This window comes from Pavona decussata, unplaced genomic scaffold (genome assembly GCF_977016875.1).
Source record: "Pavona decussata unplaced genomic scaffold, jaPavDecu1.1 SCAFFOLD_51, whole genome shotgun sequence".
Classification (NCBI taxonomy): domain Eukaryota; kingdom Metazoa; phylum Cnidaria; class Anthozoa; order Scleractinia; family Agariciidae; genus Pavona; species Pavona decussata.
Window position 1 is genome coordinate 3,603,912 of NW_028145473.1, and position 17,490 is coordinate 3,621,401.

Below are 17,490 nucleotides of genomic sequence, written 5' to 3' on the forward strand. Positions count from 1 at the left end.
GCACGGTATTTGTGTCATGTGACCAACAAGAAATTTTCAAAGGTAATCTGAATAATCTTCCCACAAAACGTTGTGTATCTTTCAGTGAGTTGAAATTCTAATAAATTTTTTTTTAAAATTAACTCCACCCACTCATTTCTTTGTGGAGAGATAAGTCTCATTGTCATTTGTTTGCTTATTTAGATAAGAGAATTTGCTATTGCTTTACATCAAACACCTTTGTTAAAGCAAATTTGTCTTAGCTGAAATTTTAACTTTTTAAAGTTTAGAAGATAACTTCCCAGGCCCTTTGACCTGCTCTGATCAGTCTTACTGCAAAGTGAATTTTAGAATCATTGCAAAGTCCAGTGAGCCTGTAGTACACAACTGTGAATGGGTGCACACACCACCTGCCAAATTTGAGACTCGAATGGTATGAAGATGAACCATATAACCACTGCACCAACCCTGCTTTGTATGGCATATACTAAAACGAGAAATATGAAATGTCAGTCAGTACGCAGTTCAATCCAATCTAAGTCCAATCCAAGCCCGGTTACCAAGCTCTTGTAGACATCGCAAATGAAAATAAAATTGCTGCCCTGTAAAACTACCTGAAATCTGAACGATATGGCGGTTAACAAAAGTAAGATGGAAAAATCCATATTGTGCACAAGCCATACAGACATGACATTCACACAATTTCAAAAGCTGAGAGGAATTGTCTTCTTCAGTGGTTTCCACTTTTGCGAGGCCTAGGCTAGTAAATGCAAAACTCTCTCCTCGTTTTTTTTTTTTATAAACAGTGATATATAAATACAGGCAAAACTCTATTTTCTCTCCAATGCTTGCCACGCTGAGAGCTTATTCGACCTCATTCGGGTTATTACAAAGTAATTTATCGGACTAGTCTGGGACCGATCAAGCGTTCGTTGTTCATCTGCGCGTTTGAACTTCCAAAACCAATGGTTTCCTCCATCAAGCATTCAGTGTTGCACTGAAGTCGTACCTTGTTGGACCATGAAAGAATTTGGCAAAAGAAACTTCTATTCAAAGCGATATTTTTGTAATACTTTTGGTGTTGGTGAAAAAAAAAAACAGCTGACCAGTGACTCGGTCACATGACTCGAACTCGGAGTTGACTTGGTCAACCTGTAAACTCGGTTATGTGTGGGCAGAGATTAAACAGACTTCAAGTTGTTGTTGAGATCGAGTAGTTGCGGATGTTTCTGCCTATTTTCTAAATGCTACAAATCTGGTGGAGAATCGAAAATCCCAAAATGACTACCGTAAAAGAATTACAAGGTATCGTGGCAGGCCTTACGGCAATTGTTATGCAGCAGGCAGAAGCACAGAAGGCAGCAAACACTCAAATTGCTAACCTCACTAAAGCATTGCTCCCACATGGCAGACCTCCTGCAGCTCCGGCTACAGCCCAAGTAAATTCCTCATCTTTACGAATGCCTGCTCTTCGACTCCCGCAATTTTGTTATGACCAGAACACTCACAACGATGTTAACGAATCTTTCGATGTTCAAACGATCCATTTGCAAGCCGCAACTAAGCTCACCTTGCTACAACAAGAATGTATTGGCGAATGGCCTAATTCCGTCTTGTCAATAGAAAAGGCTAAATTTACAGATGAAACAACACCTCTCCAAAAGCTGGACAGTTTTAAACAAGCCTTAAAATCAGCATTTACCGAACCACCAGAAGTACAATGCCGTCGTCTGACGTCTGACTTTTCTACGATACGACAGCAAGTCACAGAATCAAAAACATTTCATGCTTAAAGCAGAAGAGTACAAAGATCTTTCTGAGATCGCCGAAGCTGCAAAACTGATCAAACGTTCATTCAGCCCTTCCCACATTCAACCCAATAAACAATTGCCGGAACAAACTAACCCTCTTACCACGAATCCAGCTCCTGGCTTTCCTCATGGTCGAGGCAAAGGATCCCGATGTTATAGCTGCAACTCCTAAGGCCATACCAAAGGCAACTGCCCCGAAAAAACACAGAAAAACCACAATTCTACGAATCCCCAAAGATGTAACAAAGTTTGCCGTTTATGGAACACACATCAAGGATCTCCCTGCATCTTACCAGACCAATTATGCAGATATGGCCATCTTTACAACTGTAACACTTGTTCCAAGCCGGGCTGCAAGGATATTAACCATGCAACAACTCGTCCACCTGTTGCAAACTCCTGCAAAGCTCAACCACCACAGGCAACCAAGCCGGGACACACACTTCTCAACCACCATCCCCTGGTGTCCAGTCTCAGTCTTAAAACCGTCCGCTGTTTTTGATGCCGACTTTACCCCATTCTTCAAATGAATTGCCTGTTAACCTGAATCGTTCTATTTTGTCATGTCAACACACCTCAGCTGGTAACGTCCTTCAGCTTCCACTTGATTCCTGTTGTTCTGTTACACTGTGTAGGCTGGATCACGCACACCAAATCAACTCCGCAAGACCTGAATTGAAGTACAAGAAACTTGAAAAGCCCATTCCAGTACAAATGGTTGATACTAGTGCCTCTCTGAATGCTGTTGCTGTCCAAGAGGTACCAATTGCCTAGCTTCCAAACAAAGAAACACTACCAGGGGTATGTGTGTGAAAATCATGTGAAAAGCATGTGAAAAGAAGCAACAATGTGAAATAAATGTGAAACATGTCACATGTGAACAAGAGCAGAGGTTCACATGCATGTGAAAACAACACAAGCCATGTGAAATTTTTCTAGTCATGCATGTGAATTTTTTTCACACAGGTGAAACAATTTTGTCATGTGTGCGAATTGCTTTTAGTGCATGTGAATTTTCTTTCACACATGTGAAACATTTTTACCATGCATGTGAATTTTTTCTAACATGTGATATTTTTTTCACATGTGTGAAAAAACCTTGTCATGAATGTAAAATTTTCCAAATACTGATTAATGAGTCCTCAGCGGCAACAAGCCAACCTAGTATGTGTAGTACTGGTTAATCTAATTGCAAAATATATTAAATAAATTGGGAGTTATATACTCATATAAAATAAAAATAGCTAAATAAATAGAATTAGTATTGTAATGTTATGTGGCAAATAAAATAAGTGTATAACATTAACGTATATTTAGTACTTAAAACTGTACACCAATAAAATTATATTAAGCAGTCCTTGAGAAGCACAACCCTATTATACCAAATCAAGGCTGTTAAATTGCCACAGACTAGCCTCATTGATCTCTTTAGGAGTGACATGGGTCTCATAAACAGAAACAATTATTATTTACACATTGTTAGAATTGAGAAGCCACATTACAAGGGAATTCTCATCATCTAATGCTGTGACCATTGGTTTAGATATATTGTCTAGATGGAAAACCTTCTCTTCTAGCTCTCTATAGCTAGTGTCAATGTAGAGAAGGCCACTGTCCTTGTCAGGCCTTAAACTGTTGGCATACAAATCAATATTTACAAATTCAATTGTTTCATTTTGATGCTGAAAAGAAACAAAATGTTTAATTTGGCCAATCCTTGTAACACAGGGGCCACTCTTAATCACTACAATAGAGGATACTGTTCCACCAGTGTTTGCTGTATGACCCTTCCATTCATCAAGTTTCCCTGTTGTCTTGTTTTTTCTTCCTGCAGAAAATGATATTCTTATATTTTTCATACAGCTTTCATCAAAATGCAATCCACATTCTTCTTTACAAAAGGCCAGCTCAGCAGGCGAAAGTTGGTAATCGTTTCCTTTTTGCCTTTGTTTGTTGTCAGAGCCAACCTCTTCATTTACGAGGATATGTGGTTGTTTGTTGACATCTACAGACACTCTTCCCGAGTACCGCATATATTGGACCCAGTCAAAGATCTATGAAAACAATGATTAAAGTCATTAACATTTCTCATAAATGGTGAAGGTTTAAGTCTGGATTCGAGCCAAGTGGCTCATCTGGCCATAGCCTATCACTTGGTTTCTAAATATTTGTCATAGAGTCATTCAATTATTAATCCTTTAAAAATTAATGTACTAGTAATTCAATTATTATTGGGAGCAACTTTACATATAATTATATACTTTGTGATTGGTTTTTGTAATATACAATTTGGCAAACAACACACATGCATGCCAAAGCCAGGGTGACAATTTCTACGGTATCATACTAATCGAATGAATAATTTATGGTATCAACGACTAGTTTACTTGCCTTATAGGTTTCCATTACAGTTGCCTCTGGATGGAGGCGATTCATCACCCTTTGACAGATCCAGCTGTTAAATCTCTCATAGACATACATTGTCCAACTGTGCACTGGGCCGTGTTGTTGAATCCCTTGCACAATGTGATGCAGAAGGTGGAGACTCATTGTCTGCATAATATGATAGTTCAAAATATTGTGTCATTGTAAAGTCACAACTTGGTGAATCGTGGTGTACACATGTACTAATTCATGTTTCCCGATAGGCTCCCGCTCACATTTATATAACGTACCATGTGTTAAAATTCTTTTTAATTGAAATTATGCCTGGAACAGTGGAATTTAATTGTTTGAATTAGTGCCTATCCCTGCAGATCATCTTCATATGGGTGCATAAATAAAAACAAGATTCACACAGCATTAAAAAATGGCAAGCCCAAGGTAATATTACATGGATTTGGCCAAAGTCACATATTTCTAGTTACCTTAGCCAATTCAGACCACATGATGATCAGTTTATTCTCAAGGAACTGAGTGCACAGGAGAATATCTATTATAAACAGAATAGTAATGTATATGTACCATTATTGGATCATATATATGGCATATATATAAAAATGAGACACTTACCTGGACAATGATAGGGAAATCTCTCTCAAGCATTGCTAACACCAGGTTTACTTCCATGTCAATGTTAGATAAGTCATCAGCACTGATTGAGTCCTGAAATAGCAGTGCAAGTACATCTAGTAACTTAAAGAAACTTTTTCTCTGCTTATCACCCAGGAGACCTCTCAAACAAAACTTCGTGATGCCATCAATTGCAATCTGAATAGAAAATTAACATCAGTAATTAGTTTGAAGGCTGCCAACTTAAGCTTAATTGGTATATCTGGTATATAGCACTTAGTAGAGTTCACCTCTATGTGTGTACGGATCATGAACTGGATCACAGTGAAAAAGGATCGTTTAATTCAAGATGCAATATGATGATACATAGTATAAAAAAGGGACAGGTTAAACACGATTCCTACTGACCGCCAACAAATGTAATAATGAATTGGTGTCTTAAACTTACTTACATAAACCTACCTGCTTCCAGTCATGGGATTTGATGTAGGTCTTCTTTAAAAAGAAACATTTAGGTTTCCAACCATATGCAGATGGTACACGAATATTCTTTACTCTTGTGTCTGCAATTTTCATTTCATTTTGAGAGAGACGAAATGGAGCATTTGGGAGATTTGCAGGTTTCTTCTTAGTTGATTTTGTTTTCTTGCCTTAAAAACGAAATAAAAAAAGTATAAGGTAAGTATATTGTGCTTGTTTAAAACTTTACATAAAAGCACAAAATTATATGAAAAAACCTACAGCTTTCTTGCATGCATGCCTTGCAATTGCTTGCAGACTGAGAGCTTTAATACATTTATCTTCCAGTTGTAATTGTTTCCCTAGCTCTGACCAAGTGATATTAAAGACAATTTTAAAAGTGAGATGTTAGGCTAGTAAAACAAGTTTCCAATGTATACTAGGCTAATCTCAAATTATGCTCCACTGACCTCAGTCAGAAGAACTAACAAGTCAAGATTCAGGGGAATAACTCTAAATTTCTTTTTTTATATTTCCTCACTCCTTTGAAATAGGGATCAATGGATCAGAGAATAATTGGGAACTAGTCTATAAACTTTATTTAACCTGTTGCAGCTGGTCCATCATCATCTTGCTCGTCCACCCATGAATCTGGAAATCGACCAAGTCCTTTTTCTGTTATCCTTAACTTCTTCGAGTCACCTGATCCAGTGAACAAAATGTGAAATTCAGATATCACATTTTTTAGGAGATGCATCATGTCAGGGTAAACCTGTTTGGTGCGGTCAAATTCTGGGAGCAGCATGAAACAATGGCAACCCTTGCTTCCTGTTGCTTTGGCAACATTGGCAGCTTGTGTGGCATTTTTTGCCTTGCCATGGGCAACACTACTCCACAAAATGTCCATGTTGGTAATCTTCTTGGGTGGGGGTTGATTTTCAAGTTTTTGTTCCGGGAAATTGCTGCAGTCTTGCCGTAGAACATGGTCTTCAGGAAGGAACCGCCTATTCTCCAAGTACACCACCTTGTCAAGACCACCCACATGTTTGCCTATAGAGTAAAAAACAGTTAACTATACCCAAATATTTGGAATACGTGTTATAAAATGATATCTATTACCATGTCCTGACGTGTTAACACTTGTGTCATCATTATATGGTTCCAAAACCAGTGGTATACTTTTTACAAACATATTGAATGTACTGCAAATAATGTATCTGAAGAACTTCATGACAAATTGTGAAATGATCTTAAGGCTGGTGCGTGGCCGAAACTGCAGGGTCCAAATTAAAGTTTAGTAAATAGTCATAAGTATTACTTTTCATTAAAGCTTGAGCATTAAATAAGTGTTAATCCCCAATACTAAAATAGATGGCCCCAGGCATTGCATTATTTGGGTATATCGACATATGCATGTTGGCTCAACATTTACTGTTTGTATGGGAATCTTAAGGCATATAATTTTCTTACAACGTTTCTTATCCCATTCCTGGACATATAAGTCCCCTGAATTATGTCTGAGATAAAGTTAAGGCTCATTGAAGTATATCACTCTCAATAATTGATTGGAAACACCATTATTTCAAGTGCACCCTTCAGTTTCCTACTTACCATACAATTAAGCTTACCTCTGATTTCACACCACATGCACCCCTGCAATGCATTTGCTCCAACAGCACTAAAGAGTTTATTCAGGCCTGGGTAATCCAGTACATAATTTAAGATCTTAACTTTAAACGTGAAGGGGGCTTTTCTGAAAGCATCGTAAAACTGAGATCCTGACAGCTTCAAAAGCTCATCAACAACCAATTCAAGATAAGGGTCAACTTTCTTTGGCTCACGCCCATTGTTGCCTGGAATTATCCCCACCAGAAGCATCTTTTCAAACAGTTTTCTGACGCGTTTTGGGAAATTAAGGACAGTTAGCATTACGGGCCACATGGAATAGACGACCTTGTTACCACTAAATGGATTAACTCCGTCTGTGGATAGTTGCAGGGCCAAGCCACGAAAATCGCCTTTGAAAAATCCAGTTTCGGAATAAACTGACTGCCAATTTTCCGATACGATAACATCCTGCAGCGTTGAACTTTCAGAATCAACACTGTGAGACTGCAAGACTTCAGCGATTGTAGCAGTGCCAAACATTCGTCTCCATCGGGGCTCCAGTGGGTAGTAATACAACTTTCGATATGGCTTTCCTTTGCTGATGTACCGAGGTTCTTTACATTCTGGGCAACTTTCCTCATCGGAGTAGTCGTACCAATCAGTTTTGCGAAAAAGTACACAGTCATTGCGGCATGCATGGTAAGTCACGCAGGGCAACAAGAATGGCTTGATAAAAGAAATGGCTTCATCGTAAGAAGATGGAAGATAATTATCTCGTGGTAAAATTTCATCATGATGCAGTCGTAGGAGATCAGAAAGAGCGCTTTTGCTTGTTCCAGGGTGTTCAGTAAACCACGAGAAGTAGCCACACAAAGCCCGAAGAACGCTTACTGTACTTCCTTCAAACAATGGCAAATTAGCTTTATCGCTACAGTACAGTTCTTCTTCGTCTGCAAGTTGTTGTAAATAGTCAGGTAGCTCACGAACACTTTCAGTGTTTGTCGATTCGCTTTCATCGCCAGAAGAACCAAAAGGCGGAAAGCTATAATCACTATTCTCTGATGAAGGCGAGGCCGTTGATTCCGTAGTCGCGCTTGGAGGTGAACAGTCACTGGGATCATCGTCACATGCAATACCAGCAGAGAGACTTCTCCTGGAAACGCTAGATTCAGATGAAGAAGTTTCGTCTAGCGATGAGAGTTTGGTTTCTTTAAGTGGTGGTTCTTTAATCTGAGAACTGCTACATGGCATAGAATGAGAACCTTCTTGTATCGTTGCATTGTTCTCGGAACTGTTTTCTTGCATGTCTCTCTCCTCGTTTCCTTCAGAGGACACGGATTCGTCTGCAAGTCCAAAACGCTCAATATGTTTGTTAACATCGCTCTCACTCAGTTGCACACGATTTACGCATAGCGAACAAGGACACAACATTAACGATTCCTGTCTGTGTTTTTGTTGGGATTCGCGCATTTTTCTCTTCCTATGTAGCTTCGAGAAAGGCATTCTGTGAAATTAAGTTCCACGTCATACAACGAAAAATGTATCCACAAATACTTAGTGCCAAATTTACAACGAACAGCATCGCAAAACACAACACCATGCTTTGAATGCTTTGAATTTTCTCACGAAAGCAGTTTCCAGTGTTTCTTCGTGATTATGCCACTGCTGCTGTACTATATCTGTCATCAGTAATGTGATGAGTTTGTATCTTAAATTTTGTACTGCTTGCACGCAATCACACGAAAATGGAGAAATAATCAATTTAGACAATTTCAATGCAGGACAATGTATCTTTCTCGAGTGGAAAAGCAGTACTTAAAAAAAAACTGAGGAAGGCTATTTTTCAACAGCATTTACACCGACTTCCTTTAGAAGTACCCAGACCCTTTTACCTGAAACGTCTTACCGCTGTTCACGCACGTCTTATTCTAAGATATCAAGCTAGCCATGGATCACGCACACTCCCGACTTTTATGTCATCATAAAACGAGCCCATGTTCTCTGTTCTAATAGAACTAATAATGTCAACAGCTCGGTTTCTCGGCTTTATTTTGAATGTTAGTCAGAAAAAACATTTTAGGCAAACAAATGTGTCAGTATTGGAACCCCTATTTTTTTAAGAGCCCAACAATTGTCACAATTCTGTGCCACATGATCCCTGATCTATTTCTAGAACTGGATTACTATTGGTCACATTTCACCTTAGCGTGACCTGCGGTAAATTCAAGTTCTTTTCTTCAGCACTGAGATCTCTTTGACTTATCAGCATTCAGTGCAGAGTTGTTCGGCTGTGTTCTCAGTTCTGTTGCCCTTAACCAACTCTTTTGGTAAAATGGAAAACCTTAACTTTAGTCCTGATCAGCTAAAAGAAATCTTATCACTTTTCGCAAGTGGAAAGCTTCAACGGGTTTTTGAAGAGGCTTCCAGCTCCATGGGGTTGCACTCCAACGTTCTTCTTACTTCAAATGGCATTGCTCGCAATAATCCGAAGGAAGATGTCGAAGATCAAGTTAGTGAGGATAAAACTGGGATGGCGAACCTTCCCCGGAACTGGGCGAAAGGGAATCGGACGGGAAACAAATTTTTTTGGAGTTGAAGGAAACAGCCCAGAAGTACACAGCACGAGAATTACTGGAGAAAGCAAACAAGGGGACGAAAGCTACTTCGGCTCAGCAAACCTTTAGGGTGAGTAAATTGTTCCCTTGAACTTTTTATAAAGCCGTTCTCCATGTACATATTGAAAAAAGAACTGTGAATTCCCCTTGAATTTGCAACAGAACAATTGTTGCATAATTAATAAGAGCGGGAAAATTCCCACCTATTTTAACTGCATAATAATTAGGGACGTCACTTCGTAGTCTTCTCGTGAAGAAATCAGTAAAGAAATGTTCCACCTCAATCCCAAAAAATGACTTTATTTTCCTTTTCTTGGTCGTGCAGTTTGTTTTACGCCGAGCAGCTAACAACAGTGGGCTGTGGGAAAATCCCCCAACCATGGCAAAAATTGGAGGCAAAAAGATGGAGCGCTTTCTGAACCAGGCAAGTGACTTGCTGACTTATTCATGCTACCAGGGTAACCCTGTAAGTGCAACGTACGCGAAAGCGCGAATATTAGGTGGCCTTTGTACAAAACTTCATAACTATGACTTCCTTCAGCCACGGAGCCTTTTCACAGGCTACTAATTTTACCATTTTGTTTTACGTAATGGGCAGTGATTGGGGGATTATGACACTGTGTGAAGGTAAAATACCGCTATGTTTTTGTGTTACACCAATACAAATCCCGGCCTGATTTTTTTTTTCTTCAGGTTACTCAAACACTTCCGCAGTTATGTGGGCAATCTCGAGAAATCAGAAATAGGCTCGCCGAAAGCCTTCGTTACAGGAGAAACCAGCTAAATAACACCAAATATTGGGCACGGGCATCAAAGGTACTATATTTTATTTGTTTCAGCAAGCATTTCTATTTAAAGTTTATCTGCTGATTTACGAACTAAGCCTCTGACCTCAATCCCTTGATCTTTTACAGTTGACATCACATATGGTAAGCTTTCAGAGTTTTATATAAGACTTAACATAATAAGCCGATCGAAAGTCGTTCACAAAGTAAACAAAAAAAAATGATTTGAAGAATTTAGCGTAATGATAATTTTCCATTCCAAACCAAAAACAAAACAGCAGTCACAAGTGCCATTCAAGTTAAACCTTTAGAGCAACACTATATAGTAAACTGAAGAGAAAAGAAAAATACCTGAATAATTAGTAGGATGTTGTCGATTGCAGCTGTATTCGATTACGCAAAGGAAAACGGTAATTTATTTAACTTATAGCAGTCAACAGAAAAATCAACTTACGAGAGAAACGAGTTTCAAAAAATTATCGTGAAACTAGAATTTGATACTTCCTTTGCTGTTCATATTGTGACGGGTACGCTATTCCTTCTAGTTACGATTGTCCCAGAACCAAAAATTTGCTCCTGTACGAGAATCCTCCGTTGGTTTATAGGTCATGTAATACAACACGATCTATCAAAATTGATTTATATTTGTTTCCGGGTCCTGGGTAAATATTTATAATGTAATTGAACCCAGAAAAACTCCACTTGAAGAAGACTTTTAATCGAATGATTTTTCTTAATGTTTTATAAAGCTAAAGAAGTATCAGTCCATTGCCACAAAGCATGTTACCAAGTCACCACAAAAGTCAAAGAGTTACTCAACAACAGAAGTGGTAGAGAAGGCACTTCATGAACAGATTATTTCAGATGAAGAGGATGAAGGCTTTCAATTCTCTGCAGGGTAATATGACATCCTTTGCATTTCAGATTTGATATTTTGACCATAAGCTGTTTAGTATCAGTGACAAACAACAATTTATTATAAGTAAAGCTGGAATCCATTCAGCACATTAATGCTTGTTAATTTGTTATAACTTCAGTATATAAATGGGGATAGATTTGAATACTTTGTTTTTTTTATATAGTTCCATATAAGTAACCCATGAGTTAATGCAACAAACAAAAGGTCGAGTCCATTTTACTTACAAGTTTATTATTTGACTTCCACCTCTTTTATCAATGACTAGACAAGAACTCTTTGCGATGGAAGGAGCTGAACGCCTGGCAAGAGTGACATTTGTGAGACAGTCCTCAAAAAATGGTATGGGTAAATTCTGTTTCATAATACATGTACATGTAATTATTTTGTTATTTTGATTCTTCTCTCTTTCTTTTTTTATTTTTATTTTTTGGCAATTGGGTTCCTGTTGCAGTTAAAATTATGGCTATCCCACCAGGATCCAAGTGGCCATTTCACAAGGGCATTCTTTGTGATTAGTAAACAAGGAAATTAATGTTAAATGAAGTTGTGATGATCTGAAAAGAAACAGCTGAGATTACAAATGTTAAGTTGTTGGTAGTATATATTAATAACTGTGCGACCTTGATATTGGTAACTTATATACATTGCCATTCATACCAGCTCTTGTGTTTCAGATGAATATGCCCTTGCTGTAATGCAGAGCAACTACATTAACAGCACCAGGATGGTAAAACTAAAGGGTCCTAACAAGCAGGAATTTCTCCATGAAATTCAGGTACGTACCCGTTTCAGCTTCGCGAAACGTGCACAGTTGACTCTGGGAATAATACATATTGAGGGACAGAATGATAAACTTTAATTAGTGTAAGTTTTGAAGAAATGGAGATTATTAATTGATATTTCTTGTCAATGTTTACAGAATGGGGCAAAGTTCTACTGGCATATGAACCAATTAGTTCCTCCTGTGGCTAGCAAGCTGAAGGAAAAATCAAAGGACTCCCCAATGCCACCTACAAAGAGAGTAAAACAGTCTACAGTAAATGGACCCCCCAAAAAGAAATTGAAGGTATATAGTAAGCTTACCTACATGTAAGTGGAAGATCTATAAGCAGATCTTTGCTGACGTAAATTGGTTAAATTTTGCCTCATTAGCATACAACTTTGTTCCTAGAAGGCATCATGCTATATATCAGTGGACTAATAATCAGCAAAAGTTTTATCTCTTTGCGGACAAAACTGCAAGATTTCTGGGTGGCAAAAGGGCTAATGCACCCATACATTCTTTGTAAAATTTTGAGTTTTCAAACCCAAGTCACGGAAAAAGTAATGATTGAACATATCGAGCTCAAATTTATAGCGAAAGTTATAATTATTTGTGTCTAATTCTTTCAAAATTCAGAACTAGTATATCTGTAGCTCTATAATAGAAACTGAATAGCTCTATTAGAAACTGTTGTCTGAAATTTATATTGGGAGTGGGGGTGAATCACAGATATTCTGCAGTAAAAAAGTTACCAACTATATAGCTAGAATAAAATAATCTATTATGACCTTTTCCTTCTAAAAATACTTAATGTCATGAAAGCACTAAAACGCGTGGCTAGAGAATCGAAAACGTAAAGAAGATCCAGATGAACTTTACTTTTTTTTTTTCTTGTTTGGCCATAATATAATAAAAATTTTATTAACTGAGGTTAATTAGTTGGTATGTATGCGATAATCTTGAAATTGCATGCTCATGAGTGTAAGACCTCACTGTTTTCCATCCATATTGCATACTCACACCCTGAGTCAAGATTCTCCCATGCAGACTTCACTACGCTCTGTTAATAAGAGCTTAAATTAAAGGTAAATGTACTCCATATTTTCCCAGATTTTAGTTTGGCCTAAGTGCATACTGATTGTTTAAAATTTAGGTTTGTTCTTGATCAATTGCAATTTACATTCCATCTTTTTTTTTTCAGGTCAGCAAGCAAGTAAAAAAGAGAGTTGAAGGTAACCAAAGCAAAAAACTTTGTTAAAATCAGAATTATTAAAGGATATCTAGTGTATCCAATTGCATGCATGTTTGCGCAGGAAAGGAAGAAAAAATATTTCTCACTTTTTAAACAGCCAAAGCAACTGAAAATTTGTTCACATGTTATTTTTATTTCTGCTGTTTTCAATTAGCCTATATATCAAATGCTTTTTCAGAATCATCTTTTATTGTTGATGCTACTACTTCTGAGAACTCAAGTCATGATCAGCTAGATGACTCTGGCATTGGCAATGGACTTGAGGTGGCTGCTGACTCCGGACCCTTACCTACTGAAGTGTGAGACAACTCGCCACCTTGCCCCATCAAGGTAAGAAGTATATTATTAAAGTATATTAAAGTATAAAAGTATATCATAGATAAATATAACTATATCAGTGACCATGCGGATAACTTACCAACCTGGCCACACACACTACCACCCCCAATTGGGCCTTTTAGAAGCAATGAAAATTAACATAATTAACAATGCAACAGTACAGTCATTTGTAAAGTTTGCTTCAGTGATAATGAAGAAACATTAAAGAATACTGTAGACAATTCCATTTTATTAAGCAAGATCTAACGCATGTACTGTACTGTTGACTTGCAGGCACATGATAAGGAAAACCTATATGTGGGCCGCTGGGTGGCTGTGGCGTATGACATCGGTTTTTTTGTGGGAAAAGTGACAACTATTGAAAATGAAGAACGGGTAACAATAAACTTCTTGATGAAATATAAGGACAGTTTTAAGTGGCCGAAGAGGAAGGACACTGCCACTGTGAATGCCAAGTATATTTATTACTCTTGCCCACGCATTCAACAAGTGGGTAACATTTTTATCATATATAATGAAGATTACGTGCAAACTCTATATGAAAATTACAAAAAAAAGTACATGTGATTGAATTTTTCATTTTATATTTTATTTCTTGCTATGAGTAATTTTCACTAAGTGTTGAAAGTATTATTAATTTGTCAATTACTTTCGTTTCTTTTTGCTACACTTAAAGTTAATGATTGACCTTAATTAAAAACTTGCATAAATCTTATGCAAGTTTTCACATTTTTCATGTCAGCTACGTATACGTACAGTAGTCAGAGTGTTGCTAATTATTTCAGTTTTGATTGGACCAATTGACTGTTTTGTGTTCCTTGTGATTGACCAGAGGCAGAATAATTACTTCGGTTGCACTGAACTGAAAATTGCTTCAGCGTTTAGGTATACAACCAACATATGATTATATGACTAACTATTATATTTCAGTGAGATTTTTTCCACTGAAATTTTAAAGTACCATTATACTTTTACAATTATTTTCACCGCAGGTGTAAATTAAAATTGTGCTGTCAGTGAGACCATTATTACTAAATACGGTCATGGTTATGGAGATTTTATACTAATTATACTGTAGTCATCACTTGCATGCTGGAAAAGTGACACATGTGAACAGGTGTACAGGATGTAACTTATAGAATAGTGTTTAATAGGTTGTCCTTGGCTGATACAATTCTAGTCATCATCGGTGTGTTACGTTATATATATACATCTAAATTTGAAGGTTAGTAACTTTAAGATTCCATTTACTTTATATATAGAGATATAAATTAAATTTGTATAAGAATTGTACTATTCATTGAATTCATTGTATAAGAATTGTACTGTTCATCAAATTGCATTACGTATGCAAATATATTGTAATAATTATATTGCTTGTGAAATTTATTCCCATCTACTCATTGTGCACAGTTGCGCATGAGATCATATAACACAAAGTGCAAACTAAAAATTAAAACGGTACTGCATGTACATGTTATGTCTATCAAAAAGTGTAATATTGCATGTGAACTCTAAATGTAATGCCACCATGCAGGTGAAATTATGTTTGTTAAGTAGCATGGGAAAGATATAATAGTTATATTGCCTTTATTTGATTAAAAAATGTGTGAAACCTCTTGTGAAATGCTGGTGGCATGGTGGTGAAGGAGGGTGAAAATGTGTAGTTTCAATGTGTAAACGGCTTTAAAATGCAGGTGAAAAAAGTGTGAAACAGCATGTGAACTTGTCTGCTTCAAATTGAATTTGCAAGAAACTTCATGTGAAATGAAGGTGAAAATGCATGTGAATTGAAGGGGTGAAAATTCAAGTGAAAATGCATGTGAAATTCCATCAAGATTGACTTAGAATAAACATGTGAAACTCCATGTGAAATGCTGGTGAAAATGTGTGTGAAAGGGTTGACATCGTTTCACACATGTGAAAAATGCATGTGAAATACATGTGAAAAACAAGTGAAAAGTGTGTGAAAACAGGGTGGTTTTCACACATTTTTTCACAGGGTATTTCACATACATACCACTGGTAGTGAAACTGTTCATGTTGCTCTTGTTGTGCCCAATATGTCTTGGCCATTCTTGTTCGGTGAAAATAACTTAGCAGCTACTCACGCCTTCTCTGACCACAGAGAAAAAACTGTGACATTCTGTCACCCTGCTATGAATTTTACTATTTCATGTGATAAAGAACCAGTCTTACAGTAACCCAATGCTCTAGTTCCTGCCTTCTTATTGGAAAACCAAATGGTCACGCTGCACCCACCAAGACCACTGTTTACCGCGGTCTAAACCTACTCACCGTTTACCTCACTTTAAGTGCAGCATCCATCAGGTTGCTTGGAAACGACTTACGGCTAACTGGTCATGAACTGGAACTGAGTGCATCCCCAGTATGAACTGTCATGGACTTCCCGTCCGACACAGGCACCTCTGATTTTCAGCAACTCAGAGCTATGTTCTTGTGCAGTGTACAAAGAAGAGCGCTCATGTTGATCATTCCACCTTTGGTTACCTGTCACCTTGTGCTGCTCAAAGTAAAGCTGAATTCCAGGATGCACTACACCAGCACAGCTGACATCATTTCTTCATCACCCGATGCCTATGACTCGCTCTTCTGTCAGTCTCCTGTCGATGCCTCTCTTCTCATGAAGACCCCTTCACCTATCAGGTTTAGTAAAAGAGACCCAGTACAACCACACTGCCCTAAGCAGGCCAATCAGGAAATGCTTACAGCCGGTCTTGTTCAAAGCTCCTGTTTACTCCATCCCTTCAATCATCCTGATAACATGGATGATCGAGACCTACCTCCTCTGTCTGTTGTCGAACTCGATCCATTTTCAGAAGAATACCATCAGAAACTGCGAAATGAACTGTGCCTAGAAACTGATGAATGCAGTGACGTGCACCCTGCAGTCCTCAATCCATTGCACTGAGCACCACATAAACACTGGTAATGCACCGTCTTGCTACAAGCCACTATACAGGATGTCACTGTCAGAACTTAAAGCCGTGTACGATCAAATCAATGCACTGCTAAAACAGGACATTATTCAACCCTCCAAGTTTCCTTGGGGTGCTCCAGCAGTTCTTGTACATCGTAAGGACTTACACGGAAAACCCTAGCCTCCTCGCTTTGCGGTCAATTATCATGCACTTAACTCAGTCACCAAGAGTGATGCATTTCCACTTCCTCAAGTGATAGACATCCTTAACTGGTTTGGTGGTGGCATATCAATTGCAAAATTGGACCTCGCTAATGGTTATTGGGAGGTTCCCGTCCGAGAGGAAGACCGTGAAAAAACAGCCATAGTCACCCACTGTGGATTGTTTGAGTTTGTCTCCAGGGAGCGTGGAGACTTTCCACTGAAAACAGTTATCGTACATGTGGGTTGCAGTTCAGTCTGGGAAAATCTACCGCCAAGGTGATATGCCAAGAGTTTGAAAGGGCCCTGTGTCTAAAAAAAGACTTGCTCATTCGATTCCCCTACATTGACGAGGTTCAAGAAGCAATGGATGACTTGAAGAGTACAAGTTTCCACCAATTGTGGTAGTTATTGATGGTTGCCACTTTGAAATGTATGCACCACCGGAGAACAAGGAGGACTACTTCAATAGAAAGCAATACTACAGTATAAACCTGCAAGGAATAGTTAGATTAGAGTTGCTTTTTCATCATATAGATGTACACTTTCCAGGAAGTATTCACCATGCACGAGTTTTAAGGCTGGGTGGATTTTTTGATCTTGCAGAAAATGAGGACATTACAGCGCGCACAAGAATAGTTCACTGAGAACTGTTGGGGCCAATGCTTGTGGGAGACGTTTATCCTTTAAATAATGGGTTAATTAATCCATTCTCAAACTGAAGGCATATTTCGCATCAGAAAAAAACGCTTTAATGTGAAATTAAGTGCAATGAGATCAGTGGTCGTGAGAGTGTTTGGCTTGCT

General features: G+C 38.0%; 1 protein-coding gene across 1 annotated transcript; it reads right to left on the reverse strand.

Moving 5' to 3' along the window:
* Positions 1-3,259: 3,259 nt before the first annotated feature.
* LOC146481124 (uncharacterized) lies at positions 3,260-7,409 on the reverse strand. Its single transcript, XM_085108976.1, has 6 exons — positions 6,890-7,409; positions 5,868-6,311; positions 5,265-5,452; positions 4,803-5,000; positions 4,182-4,343; positions 3,260-3,844 (listed from the first exon to the last, which is right to left on the reverse strand). Exons 1-6 carry the CDS (start codon positions 7,407-7,409, stop codon positions 3,260-3,262), a joined length of 2,097 nt encoding a protein of 698 aa, XP_084965102.1.
* Between the last annotated feature and the right edge of the window lie 10,081 nt (positions 7,410-17,490).